An 18,738-nucleotide genomic window follows, 5' to 3' on the forward strand; every position below is an offset into this window, starting at 1 on the left:
TAGCTTTGTCGAGGTGTGGGAGCTCAGCCATCATGACTCACACAAAGTCCATTAAAGATGTATCCAAAACACCTAGACACTAGCCAAAGAGTTACAATGTCACTTAAGTTATCCATATTCGCATTTTGTTATGAACTACAGCATGTTAAACGATAGTATGCCGTCAAGCTTCGGCAAACCCCTCAAATTATGTGTAATCGATTTTTTTCTTTGAAAATACTGCACGGCGTTAAATGTATCTTGAGTCAGAGCACAACGGGTTAATATGCTGTCCGAGGAGATAGCTGTCATATTAATATATCTGTCTGACGCCATGCATACATCTCGTCCGACCTCTGCTCCCTTTATAGTCTATTACTTGAGATTACTTCCACGTTTACGCCTTTTGATCAACTGTGATTTTCGTCAAGGCAGCCAAGCGAAATGTGTGGTAGCCCAGTTGAACTGATTTATTGGGTTAGTCTGGTTGCAAACATCATGGGACTGCAGCCGAGACTGAAGAACGCCATGGCAATATTCACATCATATGGACAGGTTTACTTGAAGTCCGTTATATTGATCGATAATACAGAAATCTTGTAATGACGGTTTGAAGGCCGTAAAGGACTGTTTTAAAGAGTAAGTAGATTGCATTTTAAGTCGTTCTGAATCCATTTTAACTTTGAAGAGACACCATCACGATATATCAAAACTGGCCGACCTTTTGTATAGAAATATTGCCACATGAAATCTTAACGCCTGATTCGGCCTTTCAAGTCTTGGCGCAAAAACACGTTAATCACAGCGGCCTCCACCAGTGTCGGTTTTAGTGCGGCAATGGTCAGCCAAATATAAAGGACCATCATATTATCAACATCATATCATATCATTACCGGCGTCGTAACCATATTCGATTTTTGCCGGAGGTATATGGAGTCCGCTATAGGCAAGCGCTATATAAAGAAAACGAAAGAGAAACGGCTGACCTGAAGAAGCCATCCGAGGGTCTCGACGTTCCAACCTCCCATAGCGGGCCTTCTGATCTTTCACTCAATCATAGGGTTTGGGACAGCCGCGTATAAAGAAAACGATCGAATTGGGGTGGTGGGCGGATGACGTTCATCAATGGATTTCGGCCGATCCTGACTCTCGTCCAGGGCGGATACGTGAGGTCCTTCTCTAGATCGCCCGCTCGTCTCTACATCATCTTCTCCACCATACGAGGCTCATTCAGCACTCCTATAGTTTCTATACTCTTCGGACTCGAATCAACACACCGAGGTCGGCAGAAGTTCGAACAAAGTTTGCAGATTTTACATCCGGTGAATAAGTATCCCTCAGTTTCGACTACTACGGCCGACCGTAGTGTGGATTCAAAAGCCTTGAAGCAGTATTATGGCGTAACATTGTATTCTGACTAGATGAGGGACCGACTTGAGTCATCGCCCGGTGTAGAATCTGTGAGTGTTCCTATGTGTGAGTGTTCCCCCTCCAATACACTGTACACCAGGCCTCGAATGGTCGTTGTTCTGTCAGTGGTCGCCTTATCAGTTAATAGGGGAACAATAGGAGAGACACTGAAATATGGGAGACACTGACATTTGTTACATCAGGATCTAGTCTCGAGGGAAAGGAAAAGGAGAAAAGATCACACACTTTATAAACACGACGAAATTCTACCGAATAAATACGAAAATAATTCTGAATATTTATACAGCAGGTTGACATTTACAAGAGTTTAATGTTACACAACTGGCACAGCTTAGGGACACTTAGAAACAAAATAGCAGACCAAAATAACTTGGTGAGCATTGTCAAGTTCCTTCTCGTTCCCTGTTTCGCCACATTCTTTCCCAGGGCAACTCGACACGAGCGATATTTACAATAGAGATGACCCTAGGAACGAAATGGATTAAGGGAGTGTAATTTTTGAGAGATGATCTCCATAAAGTGTTCTAAAGACTTTTTGCATCTTCTGCATGTACCTCAAATTTGACACGCTTCAGATCGCTCAGAGATAATTCACACAATTCCTTGCCTTTAGTTTGAGTCGTTTCATGATTATCAACAGTTTGAATGATATCTCGAATCTAAAACGATACTATAGACAATCATGTTCTCGGTGTAATAACGCACAACAACAAGTATGTTGAAACAACGGTGGAAGTAAGTACGGAAAAATCCAATGCCACTGTTTTTAAATCGCTAATTAAATCAGCTCATCATTTTGGCATCCGAACCAGAAAGCCTCAACTGCAGATACCCATGAGGTATATACACACCGTTTTCCATCCCGATGTTCACATATAATGTGCATGAGGCTACATTGGTAATTACCCATTATAGTTTTTCGAGTGCTCTGTGTCTTATGCCAAAAAGGCTTCAGATATTGTCATCTTTGGCTTGTTGATGTTTGATATGATAATTATATCCTCCTGAAATCTCAAGATGATATCCATTGTCTAATGGTTCGCAAATGTTGAACGATGGCATTCTCTATAGGTAAATACATATACACCCCGATGAAACAGTTGTGACAGACGATCATCTTTAATGTCAGATTTATATAGTTACTGCTGTTTCACCCTTGACTCCGTCATGTATGCGCATACCAACAGAATTGTCGCTGTTCGTTTTACCCCACACGGACACATTCGTCTATAACGACAAAAGGACATCCTATCCTCCGATCTCAAACTCATATCACGACAACCTTAAGATTATACCACTACTGTGAGCCGAAATCTCGTTTAGAAGCGTTCCTAAGGTCTCAGCTTCAGAACAGTAACCACAGGACTTATGAACATACCCATTCACTCTACTTTCAGCTGACTTATTCAAATAACTTCCTTTCAGAGAATCCACACGATGTACGTCTGACCTACAAGGTGTAATACCATACCACGACTTATTTGCGGATACTCTGGTCAATATCGTAATGGTCGGGCACCGAGATCCCATATCTCTGAAATCAACAATATTGGCTAAAGAGATAACTGTCGACTTTAGATGTTGAATTCCATCACAAATTTCCTTTCGTTTTCAAATCAAGACCTTGCAACTCGGGGATCATACGCTCGGTCATGGACTTCTCGTCTTTGTAGATCCTGAACTGGAATGTACCAGTCCAGCGTCAAGCAACTGCAAATTCCCACCACAATCTCGTACAGTACTGCGTCATCACGACACACCCTGGAAAATGTTACGCTACAGCACCATCTCACACGTGCAGGCACTTTTCACCCGGATGAAGTCTATTCGATAGGGTTGGTGCGGCACCCCAAAGTCTCTTACCACAGCATACTGGTACGTGTCCTTCTGAACGCAATGCGTGTCAGCAGCTATACTTTTTTCAGCAAATTTACACGGATGATTTTCAATGCCGGACAGACATCGTGTTTGGTAAAATTTTTGTGTTGTTCTCTTGTCCCGATATAACTGTAATATTCTATTTGAGCGATCGAAACCCCCCAACGGGGATATCGTTTCGGTGACATATGGACAACACTGCTTTCTCTGTTCTGCCGTTAGTGCTCCCCGTTTCTCTCGTGATTTCTTGATTATGTTTAATAACGACGGTTTTTCCTTTGACGTCTGTTGAGACCTGAAAATACAGGGAAGTTTAGATAAATTCAAAGTGTGAAGACTACTATTACCTTCAGAGTGCGAATTTCGATGGTCGAACCCGAACTAAACCGTAACATACATGTACATGTACTTTATGCGATCTACATTTTCAGAAGTATTGAGTCCAATACAGAGCGTCAACGTGACATTATCAGCTATGTAAACAATATTTGGCGATTCGGAATGAAAGCAGGAGAAAACAAGAGACCCCGGAGCAACCAACTCTGTCGAAGAGAGTTACCCTCTCTGTCACATGAGCATACCGTCACCGATCGAACCAGGGAACTCAGAAGTGACAGGCAGTAGTTTCCACTGCACCATTCCGACAGCTCAATTCACCTCTAATCTAAGCGCCCTAATCTACCCTTAGGCTCAGGGCAGCTGTAACTGAGAGGTAGGGAATGTGTGGGGGACGATCGCGATCCGTACAAAAGTTTACCACGCATGAGGCAAATTGTCTGAACAGGATGCGGGAAGAGCTACCATGTATTCTGCTCAGAGACGTCAGCTGCCGCTCACATTCCATTAGATTGGCGACCAGGTAACTGAGTTAATCCTGTTAGGGCTCGCTGTGACATCAGTAAGAGGGGACACTTCAACCATCATAGATTGAATTGACGTGCTAAACCTGACGAAAGATTTAGATCATTCAGAGTCATCGAACTGATTTGATTTGCTACTTGTTGTATCTGCATAGGTGGAGGTAGAATGGTAAAGGTGATGCGGGAAAAGGGAACGAAGTAGAAGATGTCGTAAACCTCCCACAGTGTCAATCTCGCACAGCAATGCTAAGACCATTTGATGTCAAAGACACATGGCTTGCGTAGGACTGGGAGTGAAACGATTTTGGTGACGGCAAATCAGTATCTCGTCAGCCTGCTCAATATTTTCGGTCATTGACGTAATTGCGGCAATTGCATCCAAAGTGGAGATAGACAATTGAATAAGATGACCAGGGAAGGGGAGAAAATGAGGAGCAATTGACCGTAAGGACTAGGAGGAGGCGTGGGATCGAATCGGCTTCCTAACCGCATCATTCATGGCATTTCACTTCCGTTTTGTGCGCACACAAGGACATTTTCCAGCAGCCTCGTCCCAAGTCATTGCGCCTCCACCAATTCCTGACGCAAGGTTGGATTTTAGCTATGTTTCAGGTTGATTTTTCAGGTGCCATGGTCACTGTCAGAAGTAAATATCCACGTCCTTTTCGAACCTCTTAATGGATATCTTTTCAATGTTAAAGGACCAAGTATAAGTCTCAGGTTTTAACATTCGGCAAGAAATCAGTTTTATAGTGTAAACATACTCACATTTCTATTTGTTTAATCTGTCGTAATAGTCTGTGTACGTGTCGTTTGTGTATCCTGTCTACTGGATGGGAGCACTTACAGCTTACAAACATCAGCAATAAAATCTGAAAATAGAGAAGAATACATATAGCTTACAAACATAATACAATCTGAGTAGAGAGAGAGAGAGAAACAGCGCACAAACATCAGCATGACATCTGATTCAGAAATAAAAGCTGAAAGTAGACAGAAATATTACAAACGTCAGCAATTACAAAAGAATGGAGAAGAATACAATGTAGCTCACCTACACCAGCTTAAATCTGAAGAGTGAGAGAGAACCCGCTCACAAACACCGGCTTAAATCTGAATAGGGAATGAAACAGCTCACAAACACCGGCTTACATCTGAGGGAATGAAACAGCTTAAAAACACCGGCTTACATCTGAATAGGGAATGAAACAGCTTAAAAACACCGGTTAAATCTGAAAAGGGAATGAAACAGCTCACAAACACCGGCTTAAATCTGAATAGGGAATGAAACAGCTCACAAACACCGGCTTACATCTGAATAGTGATAGAGAAAAAGCTCACAAAAAACAGCTTCACTCTAAATAGAGAGTGAAACAGCGGGAAATCAATCAGAAAACTTCAGAATTCTTTGGTCGGATAAGATTGAATTGATGCATGTACGAATCGTTGATTGCCTCTCAGACTAAAAAAGGCGGTTCTAGACCTTTTCCAACGAAGATGATATTCCACATGTAGTTTAGAACACAAGGGTTAAGTGGAATAACAATATCATTTTCAGCGATTAAACGCATCAGAACTGAATCAACACGTTCCACTCGGTGACTATCAGATTTCGCAGTTTATCGACCTCTTGCCACACTACAGCCATCACCATTAGAATATTGGCCAACATGCTTTGTCGGTCAGGAGTCTGAGCGACCTCGGGAGAGACTGATTATAGGTTCTGTATCCTGATGTTGAAACTGTAAAGGTACACTTATAACTTACTCAATATCCAGAACGCTCCCCGCCCTATGTATTTATTTCAGATTTACAAATGTATTCCGGAAGATATTCTTTCCCCCTTAACTCGATAATAACGTCCTTGTAAGATGGGCCATGAAAGAAACGAGATGAAATATCAAACCCTCAATTCATCTTTTCATAAAGAAGAACATCGACCGAAGCGTACCAAACAGGAGGCGTTATAACTTATAGATCCTATAGTACGTCGGGACCATCTCAACCAACACGGATGTGCAAAACGGCCGGTGAAACAGGGGGAAGATATGACTGGAGTCTAAAAACAGATGATACTGGACAATCATAATTAAATGCTAAATTGCTCAATTCCCTATAGAGATTATTCGACAAACAATCATTGAACAACAGACATTCTCTGAGCGGGGAGGCTAACATTTGCCCTCGGACTGCGGATTTAGTCTCGGGCGTAGTAATGGTTGTGAGGGGGTGGACAGAATTGACCCAACTCCGTTTCGATAATGCATCAAAAATAATTAGACCGGCTGTCCAACATTGTGTTTTTCCTCAGTTGTTTTATGAGACCGGGTGAAACGACACATTCTGATATAGTCTCCACGTCGTGTCAGAGCGTGCACCCAGAGAAAGCTTCAAAGAGTGTCACCAAAGCAATATCAAGACGAAGTTCCCGGTAATGGCTGGTGATTACCATGATTATTAATTATCACTTTGAAATCGATGGAAATTACGTTACGTTTATGTTCTATTCTGATTAGTCGAGGCATACGAGCTAAGCGTTGAGACAGCTTTGAGCTGTAAAATCAAAGGTTGGCTCATGCGGGCAATCTTTGGCGATTGTGGTGTTGTACTTGATGCGTTGGCTGGAGTCATGTGAAATACCCGTAGAATGGCAACCATGTTTTCGTCTTGGTATTACTAAACATGGTGAAAAGATACGAGGTTAGCATCTTTAACACAATTAGATTCGTAAAAATCAAACTTGCCGCAATCAGTTTCTTAACAGAAATCATGGCAGCATTCGTCTTTTCAGTTCTCATCATTCCACATTTTAGAATGCTCCAATGTGTTCGGTGATAAACGCTGCCTGACTTAATGCAAGTCGCCGACCGGGATTCCACTGTAACTAATATTACCTCTGTTTGTGATGAAGATTATCTAACTCTTCTCTGCCCCGATGATTTCAGCCGCCAATTTCATTCTGAACATGGTGAGGTAATTGCGATCCGCGTTCTAGAGTCACGAACGAAACAGCCGGATTCAACAAAATTAACACTTAGATTTAGATAAAAAATAGATACCCGTGGCATTAGAGGCGTCAGAATCGAAACGTTGTGTGTGTGTGTGAAGTAAGCGTAGCATTTGTTGAGTGAGACTGAGAAAGATGGAGCAGCCCTTATATTGAGTAAGAGGACAGTTGAGAAAACTGATAAGGCATATATTTGTGTTTTGAATCCGTTCCATATGTTCTATTGGTCGATGCTCGTTACATCAGACGTCACATCACGTCCAGATGTAGAACACAAATACACGCCTAATTGTGGTGACGTCACCGGTAAGTGTGTAGCGACTCCGACATGAAACATGACCTTCGCCCGGTCTCTTTAGCACTATTGATTTACCGAATATCGTTTCATAATCTGACAATACATAGACTGTTAGAAGGGAACGAGGCACTTATTAGATAGTCCATCAACCATAATAGCCTGCAATGTTTCTCATGGAGACTTAATGGAAAACAATGACTAATAGTCGAAAATGATATCATGATATATTTATAGGATCATATAGATCTTTCATAACTTTCATGTTGCACGTTTTATATTTCACGTGGCGTGGGTCGGCGAGATTGTATACATTCATGGTCACCCACACACTGCACCCCCCCCCCCCCCGCAATACACACGATTTGCCTTCACAGAAACAGAAATCCCGAATCAAAGGATTTGTTACTGAAAATAGTCACCAATATATTCAACCTTTCAGCCCGCTTGCATCAGTCAACAAATAATTCATGGGTCCCTTCATTCATAATTATTTTCGCCAATGCCACGGCACGCTCACTAATGATTTACTACGATTCCCCGGACGTTCTCCCGTAAGACGTTTTCTTACTAGGGATTATCTCAAAACTACTTGATATCATGAGAATTTGGTGTTTTTTCAAACTTCTGGCATCATAAAAACGTTGAATAAAAGGTCCTGTCCATGCTCCAGAATCTACCAATCACAACACTCGTTACATCAGTCCTGATGTCTCGCAACATAACACTCTTCACAGAAGCCCTGATGTCTCTACCAATCAAAACACTCTTTACAGCCGTCCAATCACAACACTCCTTTACACACATCAAATGAAACTCAGTATACCACCCGTGAATCTATTTTGATGGCAACTTCATTTCATTTGTCATCCCACATCACCGTGGGTAATGGTTCCACGATGGTGATAGCAGACATCGAAGGATTCTTTCGACATTTAGGGAGGGGAGGGGTCAGAAACTGATGGAAAAAGGTAATTTCCATCGACATCAAGCTGCACATACTTTGAGATGATCCCTGAGCGTCCATGGTCTGGCTTCTAAACGAATGCTGTTAAAATGGTTGGGGACAGCTATAATAAATCATCGCCAACTGTCTCCACACTGGTAATCGAAATATCATCATGCGAGGTTTAATGCAAAGCGACATTACCTAGAGTCTTATCAATTGTCTCCCGAAGGCAAGGGGATGTATAAAGTGAGGTTGTGTGTGGATAATGGCAGTATTAAGAGAAGTGATTTCTTTGGCTGTACATTACAGGGCTGTCGTTTGACCAGGTTTAACACCTGAGGTCGATGACCATGGGCTTGCGTTGGACGATAGTCGAGATGAATAAAGGATAGTTCCGTAATGTCTGAGATAGCCACCTACCGGCAAAGCTGTGAAATTAAATCGGGGCTCCACCTCTGTTCATATGGTCTAATATTTGGAGGTAACCGAACATTCATGAGTTGGAATTGATCCCTCAATCTGTCAGTCAAATAGAAATTGACCAATTATCAATATCCTTTCACAGGAAGAAATAATATTGTTTTCGATAGACTACTAATAACTCTTCCGTTACCTCTGGCCCTTGTCCAATATTAGCCTAAAGGAAAAATACCTCATTCATTGAACCCTCAATAGTCATAACCACGTAAGAGGGAACGTTGAATTGCGCAATGTTGCCTAAGAGTCGGCCAAAGTTATTAATGAACTTCCTTTCCTCTGTTGAAAGGGCACTGAGGCCCTGCCACTTTGAATTAACAATCGCATTAAATAATCATGATATTTATGCTGCGATATTAGACAATCTAAGGACTGTTTTCTTGCGTTTAATGAGGCATAAAACCCACTATTATATAGACATTTATGAAATTAAAAATGTATCACGCCAGTGGCAGTTGGCTGAATTGTGTGTTTGGTAAGTTTAATGATACAATATCTAGAAAAGGGAGCCCACGATAGGTCACACGAAGTTACTGGCGGGAACGGTCAAACAGATGTCTCTCACCCCTATCCTGTGTCGTCGCACACTCGGTTCATTTGGTGTCGCAGCGACAGATTTAGTATGTACATGTACATGTATATACACGGGCATAGAACGTACGTCTAGATGTACTTTAGTGTGTAGCGCGGGTACTGTCGCCAGTCACCATGACTAATTCAAGGTAGATGGGTTCAAAGGGTAGTATGGTTAAGGTAGTACGTGTTTGTCAAAATGAAGGTACACCGTTTTGTATATGTTCAGGAAAACAACAAAACGTATACGAGAAGGTGTCCGGGGCATGGACCGCCGAACGGACATTCCCTGCACCATACACTGAATGTAAATATTATTGTAATTATTAACCTATGCATTATTTGTGAGGTATTTAGTGTGTAAACATCGCATATAATTTCCCTTCAATGCTTTTTCCATTGCCTCTTACCTAGACATAATTAGGGTAAGCCCGTCAATACACAAGTTCATTAACGCTACGGGTTTCAGGCTGAGAATGATTTTAGTACCCGGCGAGAAAGCGATGGAGGTCTCCTAGTTTTATAGTCCAAGAGTTCACTTGTCTGCGATAAACAGCGAAGAGTGACGTCAATCTTAGATGACGATCTGCAATGAAACCCTGTCCGATACGGTATGCTCGGGGATACAGTGTCGCGTGGACAATGGATTTTCTGATTGCGCTGACAGGACTCTATCGATGTATTTAGGGCCATCTCGAGTAGTTGGCGATGAGAATGTCCTTTATGACTTTCAAATTAAACTGATGAAGCCAATTTAAGCTTCATGGCGAGGCGTACTCAAGTGAGATCCTCGCAACTTACCGGAACAGAAAACAATAGAAATGGTCGAATTAATCGTTCGACGAGGTTGGCGTCAGTTGTAATTTTGATTTTAATTCCAGATTTATGATATAAAAATCATTCTCATGAAATAATTTCACAGCCTTTAAGACCCAATCAAGGACTCTACTGGAAGTACTGACGACTGAGACGCATCACCAACCCAGTATAACGCTAATTGATGCTGTGCCATTGTCTCCAAGAACTGTAGTGTTATGATGTTTTTACGGTTCTATCTACTACATGTACGCTCGTCGCCAATCACTTGATTAGCTCCAGGCCGTGATTGCCTTCTGCTGATATAAACAGCGTTTGCTCGGCCGGGTTTATTTGCAGATACAACCCGATCTAGTTGCCGAGCAATTTCTCTGAGCAAATCCACTTAATTTACAACGATTGGAGGTAAATTCGGGACCAGTTGTGACAATCGCGGCAAATTGTAGCTAACATTTACCATGTTTGACGACACTCTGGCGCGAATATGGATTGCTATCTCAACCCGGATCTCGGGCAAAGGCAAAGGATGGGTTAGCAACAGTGATTGGATTAAACCAAAGATGTGCTCATAAACACATCGTTTCGAGGGGTCTGATTTATAGGCACGCCGTTGAAACAAGTTTATACATATTTGTAACACAAGATTTCGGTATTTGATTTTAAAGCGATAAAGGAATTGGGTGTTTCCTTGTAATCTATTTGTTCATGTAGATCTGAATGAAAGCGACGTTTCTGTGCGTGTAACCATTCTGTTCCGACAAGATCGTCATTGACTGCTGACATGTTGCAAACACTTCTCATCGAAACTTATCTTTTCCAGGGCCATGTAACCGAGACTTATAAACGATTGACATGACTATAACCACTTCCGAAGTAATTGCAATCAACTGATCGATTTCAGGTTGGGTTTCTTGTGAAAGCGCATACAGCAGCAGCCAGAATAATAGGAGTAACTCTTTAGAACACAGGACTGACTGGGAAAGTGCATACAGAAGCCAGCATGATAGGAGTAACTCTTTAGAACACAGGACTGACTGGGAAAGTGCATACAGAAGCCAGGATGATAGGAGTAACCCTTTAGAACACAGGACTGACTGGGAAAGTGCATACAGAAGCCAGGATGATAGGAGTAACTCTTTAGAACACAGGACTGACTGGGAAAGTGCATACAGAAGCCAGCATGATAGGAGTAACTCTTTAGAACACAGGACTGACTGGGAAAGTGCATACAGAAGCCAGGATGATAGGAGTAACTCTTTAGAACACAGGACTGACTGGGAAAGTGCATACAGAAGCCAGGATGATAGGAGTAACCCTTTAGAACACAGGACTGACTGGGAAAGTGCATACAGAAGCCAGGATGATAGGAGTAACTCTTTAGAACACAGGACTGACTGGGAAAGTGCATACAGAAGCCAGGATGATAGAAATAACCCTTTAGAACACAGGACTGACTGGGAATGTGCATACAGAAGCCAGGATGATAGGAGTAACTCTTTAGAACACAGGACTGACTAGGAAAGTGCATATACAGAAGCCAGGATGATAGGAGTAACTCTTTAGAACACAGGACTGACTGGGAAAGTGCATACAGAAGCCAGGATGATAGGAATAACTCTTTAGAACACAGGACTGACTGGGAAAGTGCAAACAGAAGCCAGGATGATAGGAGTAACTCTTTAGAACACAGGACTGACTGGGAAAGTGCATACAGAAGCCAGGATGATAGGAGTAACTCTTTAGAACACAGGACTGACTGGGAAAGTGCATACAGAAGCCAGGATGATAGGAGTAACTCTTTAGAACACATGACTGACTGGGAAAGTGCATACAGAAGCCAGGATGATAGGAGTAACTCTTTAGAACACAGGACTGACTGGGAAAGTGCATACAGAAGCCAGAATAATAGGAGTAACTCTTTAGAACACAGGACTGACTGGGAAAGTGCACACAGAAGCCAGGATGATAGAAATAACCCTTTAGAACACAGGACTGACTGGGAATGTGCACACAGAAGCCAGGATGATAGGAGTAACTCTTTAGAACTCAGGACTGACTGGGAAAGTGCATACAGAAGCCAGGATGATAGGAGTAACTCTTTAGAACACAGGACTGACTGGGAAAGTGCATACAGAAGCCAGGATGATAGGAGTAACTCTTTAGAACACAGGACTGACTGGGAATGTGCATACAGAAGCCAGGATGATAGGAGTAACTCTTTAGAACACAGGACTGACTGGGAAAGTGCAACATAAACCATACGGAATACCCCTTTTGGGCACAGGGGATGAATACACAGCAACCAAGATGATATGGGTACCTAGACATAGCGGATGCAGGCCAATTGAACATTGCAGTACATTGCTAAATACGACTGTAGCTTCTAGCTTCGGCGTTACGAAGAAGCTTCGGCTGGTTAATGGCTTTATTACCAATCCCCAGATCATCATCAACAGGGTCAACGGGACTGAGCAGGTGTTCTGTAATTCACAGCTTTTAAGAGGATACTCTTAAGAAAAATGCGAGTTTTCACACTTAAGAAACGATCGATTGAGTTCAGCGTGTGGCATCTGTCTCTACTAATCTATTCAATGAATTCTTCAAGGATGTAGGTAGCATTCATATTTTCCTTTTTTTGTAAGTCATGCTCTGAAGATTCCACTTTCACTGTTCATCTTCAGTTATCAAGGTCTCCCATCTCTATGCCACTTGGCCTTTTACTCCTTCCTGGAGGGAGTGAAGCTAATGGTGTAGTGACCCTCGATGAATCAAGATATCACTGGAGAGCCATTCCAGTGTGGAATATGCAAATGAATAAGGCTTTCCATTTGCAGCAACTGTACATTTCGTTGTCACTTGGTCACTGTTAAATTTCCTACATACATTTAGATATGATTGGACCAACAGTAAATATAAGTCAACGACCGGTGTACCCCTTTAACCATCCAGGCACCAGTGGTTTTCAATATCCTCCGCCTCTCGATATGACGAAGGTGTATAAAAAGCCTGAAACTCAGGATACCCTTTGATTAATTCTGATTGGAAAAGTCACGGTCCGACACTCATACTTTTTTGCACCAATGCATCCTCGAAAATACCAGCTGCCGATTCGAACCATCCTCGGTAGTACTCGAACGCCCGAAATCAGTATGCGCTGCAGTTTTAAAAGTTTGGGTACAGGGTATGATAATGATAATAATGAAAAAAATGTTGGCATCTGTACATGGATGATTAGATAACAAGATAAGAAAGAAGAAAAAAAGAGAAAACTGCGGCGGATTCACCGGGAGTCGAACCCGTCACCAGCCGATCGACAGTCAAACACTCTTAGCGCCGAACCGTAAAGGCTTTCATGCTGTAATAGAGATTTTGTTCGCCTCTTATATGCGGTATGCAAACGAGCGCGCCGCAATGGTGACAAGGTCGCGCAGGTGGCGAAGTGATTGACCGAAATAGTTCCAAGTAATCGTATATTTCGATAGTTGTACAGTTTTTTCTCAACATATCGTATTTATATACCTCAGTGATATAAAAGATTATCTTTGCAGTTGATTTAACGTTTAAATGACCTATTTTTAAAGCTTTTAAAAATCGAGGTCAGCAGGGTCAGAGTCAATCAAAAGAAATAGTTTTGAAAGTCTGTGGCAGGGTCAAAAGAAATAGTTGTTGGCGCTGATGATGTCAGCAATGTGACGGATTTCCGCCCCACCCGTGAGATTTGCTCTCGTCACGTAATGAGTACATTGAACTGCTCGTGAACTGTGCTGAATATGTACCGACTACCGCTATCTCCATCATCACCGACGATATGTGCCGGTGCCGGTCGTGCGAGGTCATTTCAATGAAAAAGACGCACACCACTGCCGTACCGGTACCTGAAAAAAGTTATCTTTTTAGGCAGATTTGCGATGATCGAAACAATACATCTACCTCATAGTTCATGTATTCTCATATCACAAACCCAGTGGACACATAACCTGAACTAACATTGTATTCTGACGTTGTGGTTGAAAAGAAATCCGTTTCTAAATCTTATGCTGCAAATCCTTTTCTATATTGCCTTTATTTGTATACATGCCATGGAGATATGTTCTTCCCTCCGAACACTCACTTACCGACAGAGAGGCATAACGATCGCCTCTTCCACTGTACTCAAGACAGTGATATTTCTCCAGGGGGTAAAATATGATGGATGTAGCGGACAACGTGGCAGCTTGTTGACACAATCAGTGCGGCAAGCTAGCTTTTCTGATCTGCTGGGTGAAAGTATGTTAAGTCACTCTGTCAATCCACTTCGTGCCATAGATTGTTCAGTGATACATTGAAGTCGCAATATCACTTTAGCGAAGTTTAGCTGAGAACATTGGCCTTATTAGTACTGTTGCCCTCTCTTTTCATGACCAACTCTTATATCGTGACCAACTCAAAAACGAATTGTAAACTTGGAAATACCACCGTCTGTACCTGCAGCTAGCACAGTGGTACATCGTGCGCAATGATCGAAGGTCCGTACTGATGATATATTGTCCCAAAGATGCCAACTTCCCATTAACCTGACACCTTCTATATTGGATTGTAATCAGATAGAACCAAGCAGAACTGATATAATGTCGTCTTGTTCCTCGTTATAAGTGAGTGGCTGACATCCAAATACATCATGGCCAACACTGCTACCCTTGTAGCAATGTATACGAGCCTCCCCCGAAAATCACAGGAACAGACGCTGATGACAGTTAGACACATATCAGTTGATTTACCAATTCCAAGTAGGGCATAATGACACTTAGCCAGAAAGCACTAAACACGTGTTTACCAACAATATCAGATCGATAAAGATACAACCGCGTCGATTTAAAGATAGAATCGAACTAAAACTGACGGATTACATGTAAGTATGGTTCTTTCAAGACCCAGGACCTATGATGATACATCTGTTGATTTCCGCGTTACCTTTCTTGTTTTTGCCAGAGTATGCATCGAAGAAGGACAGACGTGTACATTAGGTGCTGTACGTAAGTAAATCACTGATAGATATGGTATTGCTGCAAATTGTATTTGTACGGTATGACATGCGTCAAGACAATCACATGTTGTACCTTTGGGGAAAACCAAAGCTGTCTTCACCATGAAAGGTCTACCAGCACTACATCATACAGACGGTATGAGGTAAAACGTTCATTGCGTTCGATATGTCCCCAGCAGAAAATAGACCAAGTGTTCAATTTGAGTCTTGTTACAGGCACCATTACTTCAGTAGATGATTTCAAGAGATTCTCTCTGTCTCTTTCCTTCCTCATCCAGTGAGTCTACATTGATGTTGAACTGATCCTAATCCCATCTGATCTCGTGAGAAAACGTTCCCTGGATCGGATCCACGATCTGACGAGATGAGGATGAGTTCAACAGCAACGTCTTGAGGAAGAGAGAATTACTCGTTACCATTAACTTAGCAGACGAAAAAAAATAGCAGACGAAAATTGGTCCATTCCTTTGACAGATTGCCGAGATACCATATACAATCAGGTAATGCATGGACACTGAACTCTGCAATGGGGAAAATGGCACCTTCATCGACAACGCTCCTGTGTGACAAACAGGTGCATAGTATAAAAGGTCTCATTTGCCTTTCATCAATATTTAAATGGGAATGGGACGCGCTTAGGTTGGAAATCAAAGAAAGCACTTTCACATGGACATCGAGATGACTGTGTACGATGGCGTTATGTCCAGGATACGAAGGGCTTTAGCAGAAGGGGATGTGTGGTTCGCTATTGACAAACTAAGCAATGCAATCCCGTCGGGCTCATGTCCTATGGCATCTCAATCGCCACTTTGGAGAATTTAGTTTTGGTTCCCATTCAAGTGGTGCACTATCCCCAGACTATCTTGGTTCGTTTTAGAAGCTATTCAGCGATGCACCCAGGATAGTCGTCCTTGGTTGAGAGGCTAAGTTGATGTTGACAGGCTCATCATCACCTAATGTATTATGATCAGACACGTAGAGGACACATTGATAATGTTACAAGATACTTGGGGTCCATCTCGGTTGCTCTAGTACAGGGCAGACCCCAGCTAGCAAAGGATGAGGCAAATGATGCGTACTCACCAGACAGTATCTGAGAATCCACATCGGTATGGACACCAAGTTGATCAACCTCAATGGCACTTGAAACGTAGTCTCACTGAAAGATGAAAGCGGCAGATACCAAGTGGAGTCATCTCACAAAGCATTAAGTTACTCCGAGTCACTTCACTGTAATCGCTAGTGCTATCGATATTGGTATATCCGTGTGCGAGTTTAACTCCACCAACAGAAAGAAGGAACGCCTTGTGTCTCTAACACATAAAACGCACGTGGGGATGCCTCAAGCATGCTCTCTCCAGGACAAGACGGAAGAAAATCTAATCAATTCTTCAAACTATGACATACTGGCAATTTAAAGAACAGTCAATATCAACATCTGACGAATTGAGCTAATGTCCAAGGACACTCGCCTGGTCCTAGCCAATAGCCGTGACCACTCTGCTGATTACTTCCCGTCCGGTGCCTAGACATTACCGGCGCTCAGACTGTCGATTATATTGCTCGTTCCCAAGTGATAACAGTAGCAGACCAAAAGGACGTTTGGGCTCTCTTGAAGCCTCGGCGATGATTGCTCGGGTTGAAGCTGTGAGGGCAGACCATGAAAAACAAATCGTCGACTAACGTTTAAAGGCTTTAACGGCCTCACACCAAAGAAAGTGTATTCGTTACTTTAATTACTATTATTCGAAAATTTGCGCCGGATGCAGGCCTATCACGTAAAGATGCTGCTAAGGGGGTCTAATCTTTACAAAAAAAGATCTATGAACCTGTACTTACCTGGCCCAAGTTAACCCCAGTCGGTGGTGGGCTGTCAGTCGGATCTTGGTCAGAGGGCATATCCTTAGCGTAATGTAGTGTACGTTCTGGTCGGACAAGGGGGACTTGCCAGGTCGGCCGTGTTGTCGCATTGGTCTTGGAATTAACCACCGGCGTACTTCACAGCCACCCACACAAACGGTGCAGTTCAAGTCAAGGAGCTGTTCGTACCAATTTATCAGTTCCGTAACAAGCAATGAGCATGCGCCGTGACATTTTCCAAACAAGGGCTATTCACATTGATTCGAAAAATATTACATTGCCAAATTAATCCAAACAAGCGGTCGGCAGCTTCCCGCTAATGACATTATGACGTTCGTTGGATGATGGAAACATGAGGATAACAATCAAAAGAACTCTCAGAATATCACATTGCCGGTATCGTATCAGACAAACAAGACGGAATCGTTTGTTTTGTAGCCAGAGATTATGTAACCTGTCAACTGATTATATGATTATATATATATTGTGTTCCTTTATCGAACTTACAGAGAGACTCCAGAAGTGTAAATTTCCGACCTTTTTAAAAATCGATGTCAACTAATGGTATCTATTTATCCTATCCTTAACTCACACGAGGAGAGTGATAATTGCGCCCCTTTTTTGTGGTTCCAAATTGTATCCTTTCAAGTTTACACCAAAGGTTGCAAAATTTGCCGTGACATACCAAGAGTTTCGCACAGTTCGCATTGATTGCATGACCTGAAAACTGCAACAGTGAAACAAATTTAACAAAACTGCTTCTTTATCCTTCACCTGAAACCGAGGTATGCAAGAAGAACAAACCCGCCACGAACTAATCGGGGAATAATCCTCCAAAGACTTGCACTTTTTGTTTCATGTTGTGATTCTGAGCTCCATTTGTTTGGCACTTGGAACCGTCGTCTTCCCTCTCAAAGCGAGCAAATGCGCATCCTTCAAAGCGCACCATTAGTGTTAAGTATCCTTTCACAGTACGAAGAAATGCATTCAACTCTAGCCATCAATTTACCTTGAGTGGTATTTGATGAGGCCTCGCCAAACGATCAGAATGTATCGTGCTGAATCTAAGGTAACTCATTCGCTTCCTCAATCATACAATGCGAGCAGGATCGTCAAAAATGCATAACATCCAGAAGCTGATCTTGCAATGCTGTTACAGTGCACGCTCACGTCACAACGGAATGAGCGTTCCGTACATTACAGCGTTTCCAACACCGTGCGCAATCACATCTCCTGCACAACCAAGGAGGAATGCCGCACTGCGGTTTGCTGCAATCGTTCATGAATGGTTGATCACCAGCGAAAAACGTCAATATACCGTCTTTCTGTTTTCCCAGTGCTTATCGATACGGGTCGATGAGGACACAACCCGCTAAATCAAACCATAAAGATCGACTTGCACATTAATTAGCGCGCTTATATTCCCTTCTGGGAGCTGAGGTTGATGCTGGATTGTTGGAGATATCATGATGCCATCATCCAGGTCGCGCGTCTTCTTAAGGTGACGCTAGAACCTCGGGGAATGGCGTGCATTTAATAGCAATGCTGCTGTGTGCAGCCTGCCATCTCGAAAATACCGATGAATCACTT

The 18,738-nt window shown here is 42.5% G+C and overlaps 1 protein-coding gene across 1 annotated transcript; it reads right to left on the bottom strand.

Annotated features, from left to right (window-relative positions):
• Positions 1-1,639: 1,639 nt before the first annotated feature.
• LOC135483474 (uncharacterized) lies at positions 1,640-18,541 on the bottom strand. The gene is made up of 4 exons (XM_064764429.1): positions 17,128-18,541; positions 16,372-16,447; positions 4,917-5,020; positions 1,640-3,583 (listed from the first exon to the last, which is right to left on the bottom strand). Exons 1-4 carry the CDS (start codon positions 17,256-17,258, stop codon positions 3,187-3,189), a joined length of 708 nt encoding a protein of 235 aa, XP_064620499.1. The 5' UTR covers positions 17,259-18,541; the 3' UTR covers positions 1,640-3,186.
• Between the last annotated feature and the right edge of the window lie 197 nt (positions 18,542-18,738).

Source organism: Lineus longissimus, chromosome 2, assembly GCF_910592395.1.
Source record: "Lineus longissimus chromosome 2, tnLinLong1.2, whole genome shotgun sequence".
Classification (NCBI taxonomy): domain Eukaryota; kingdom Metazoa; phylum Nemertea; class Pilidiophora; order Heteronemertea; family Lineidae; genus Lineus; species Lineus longissimus.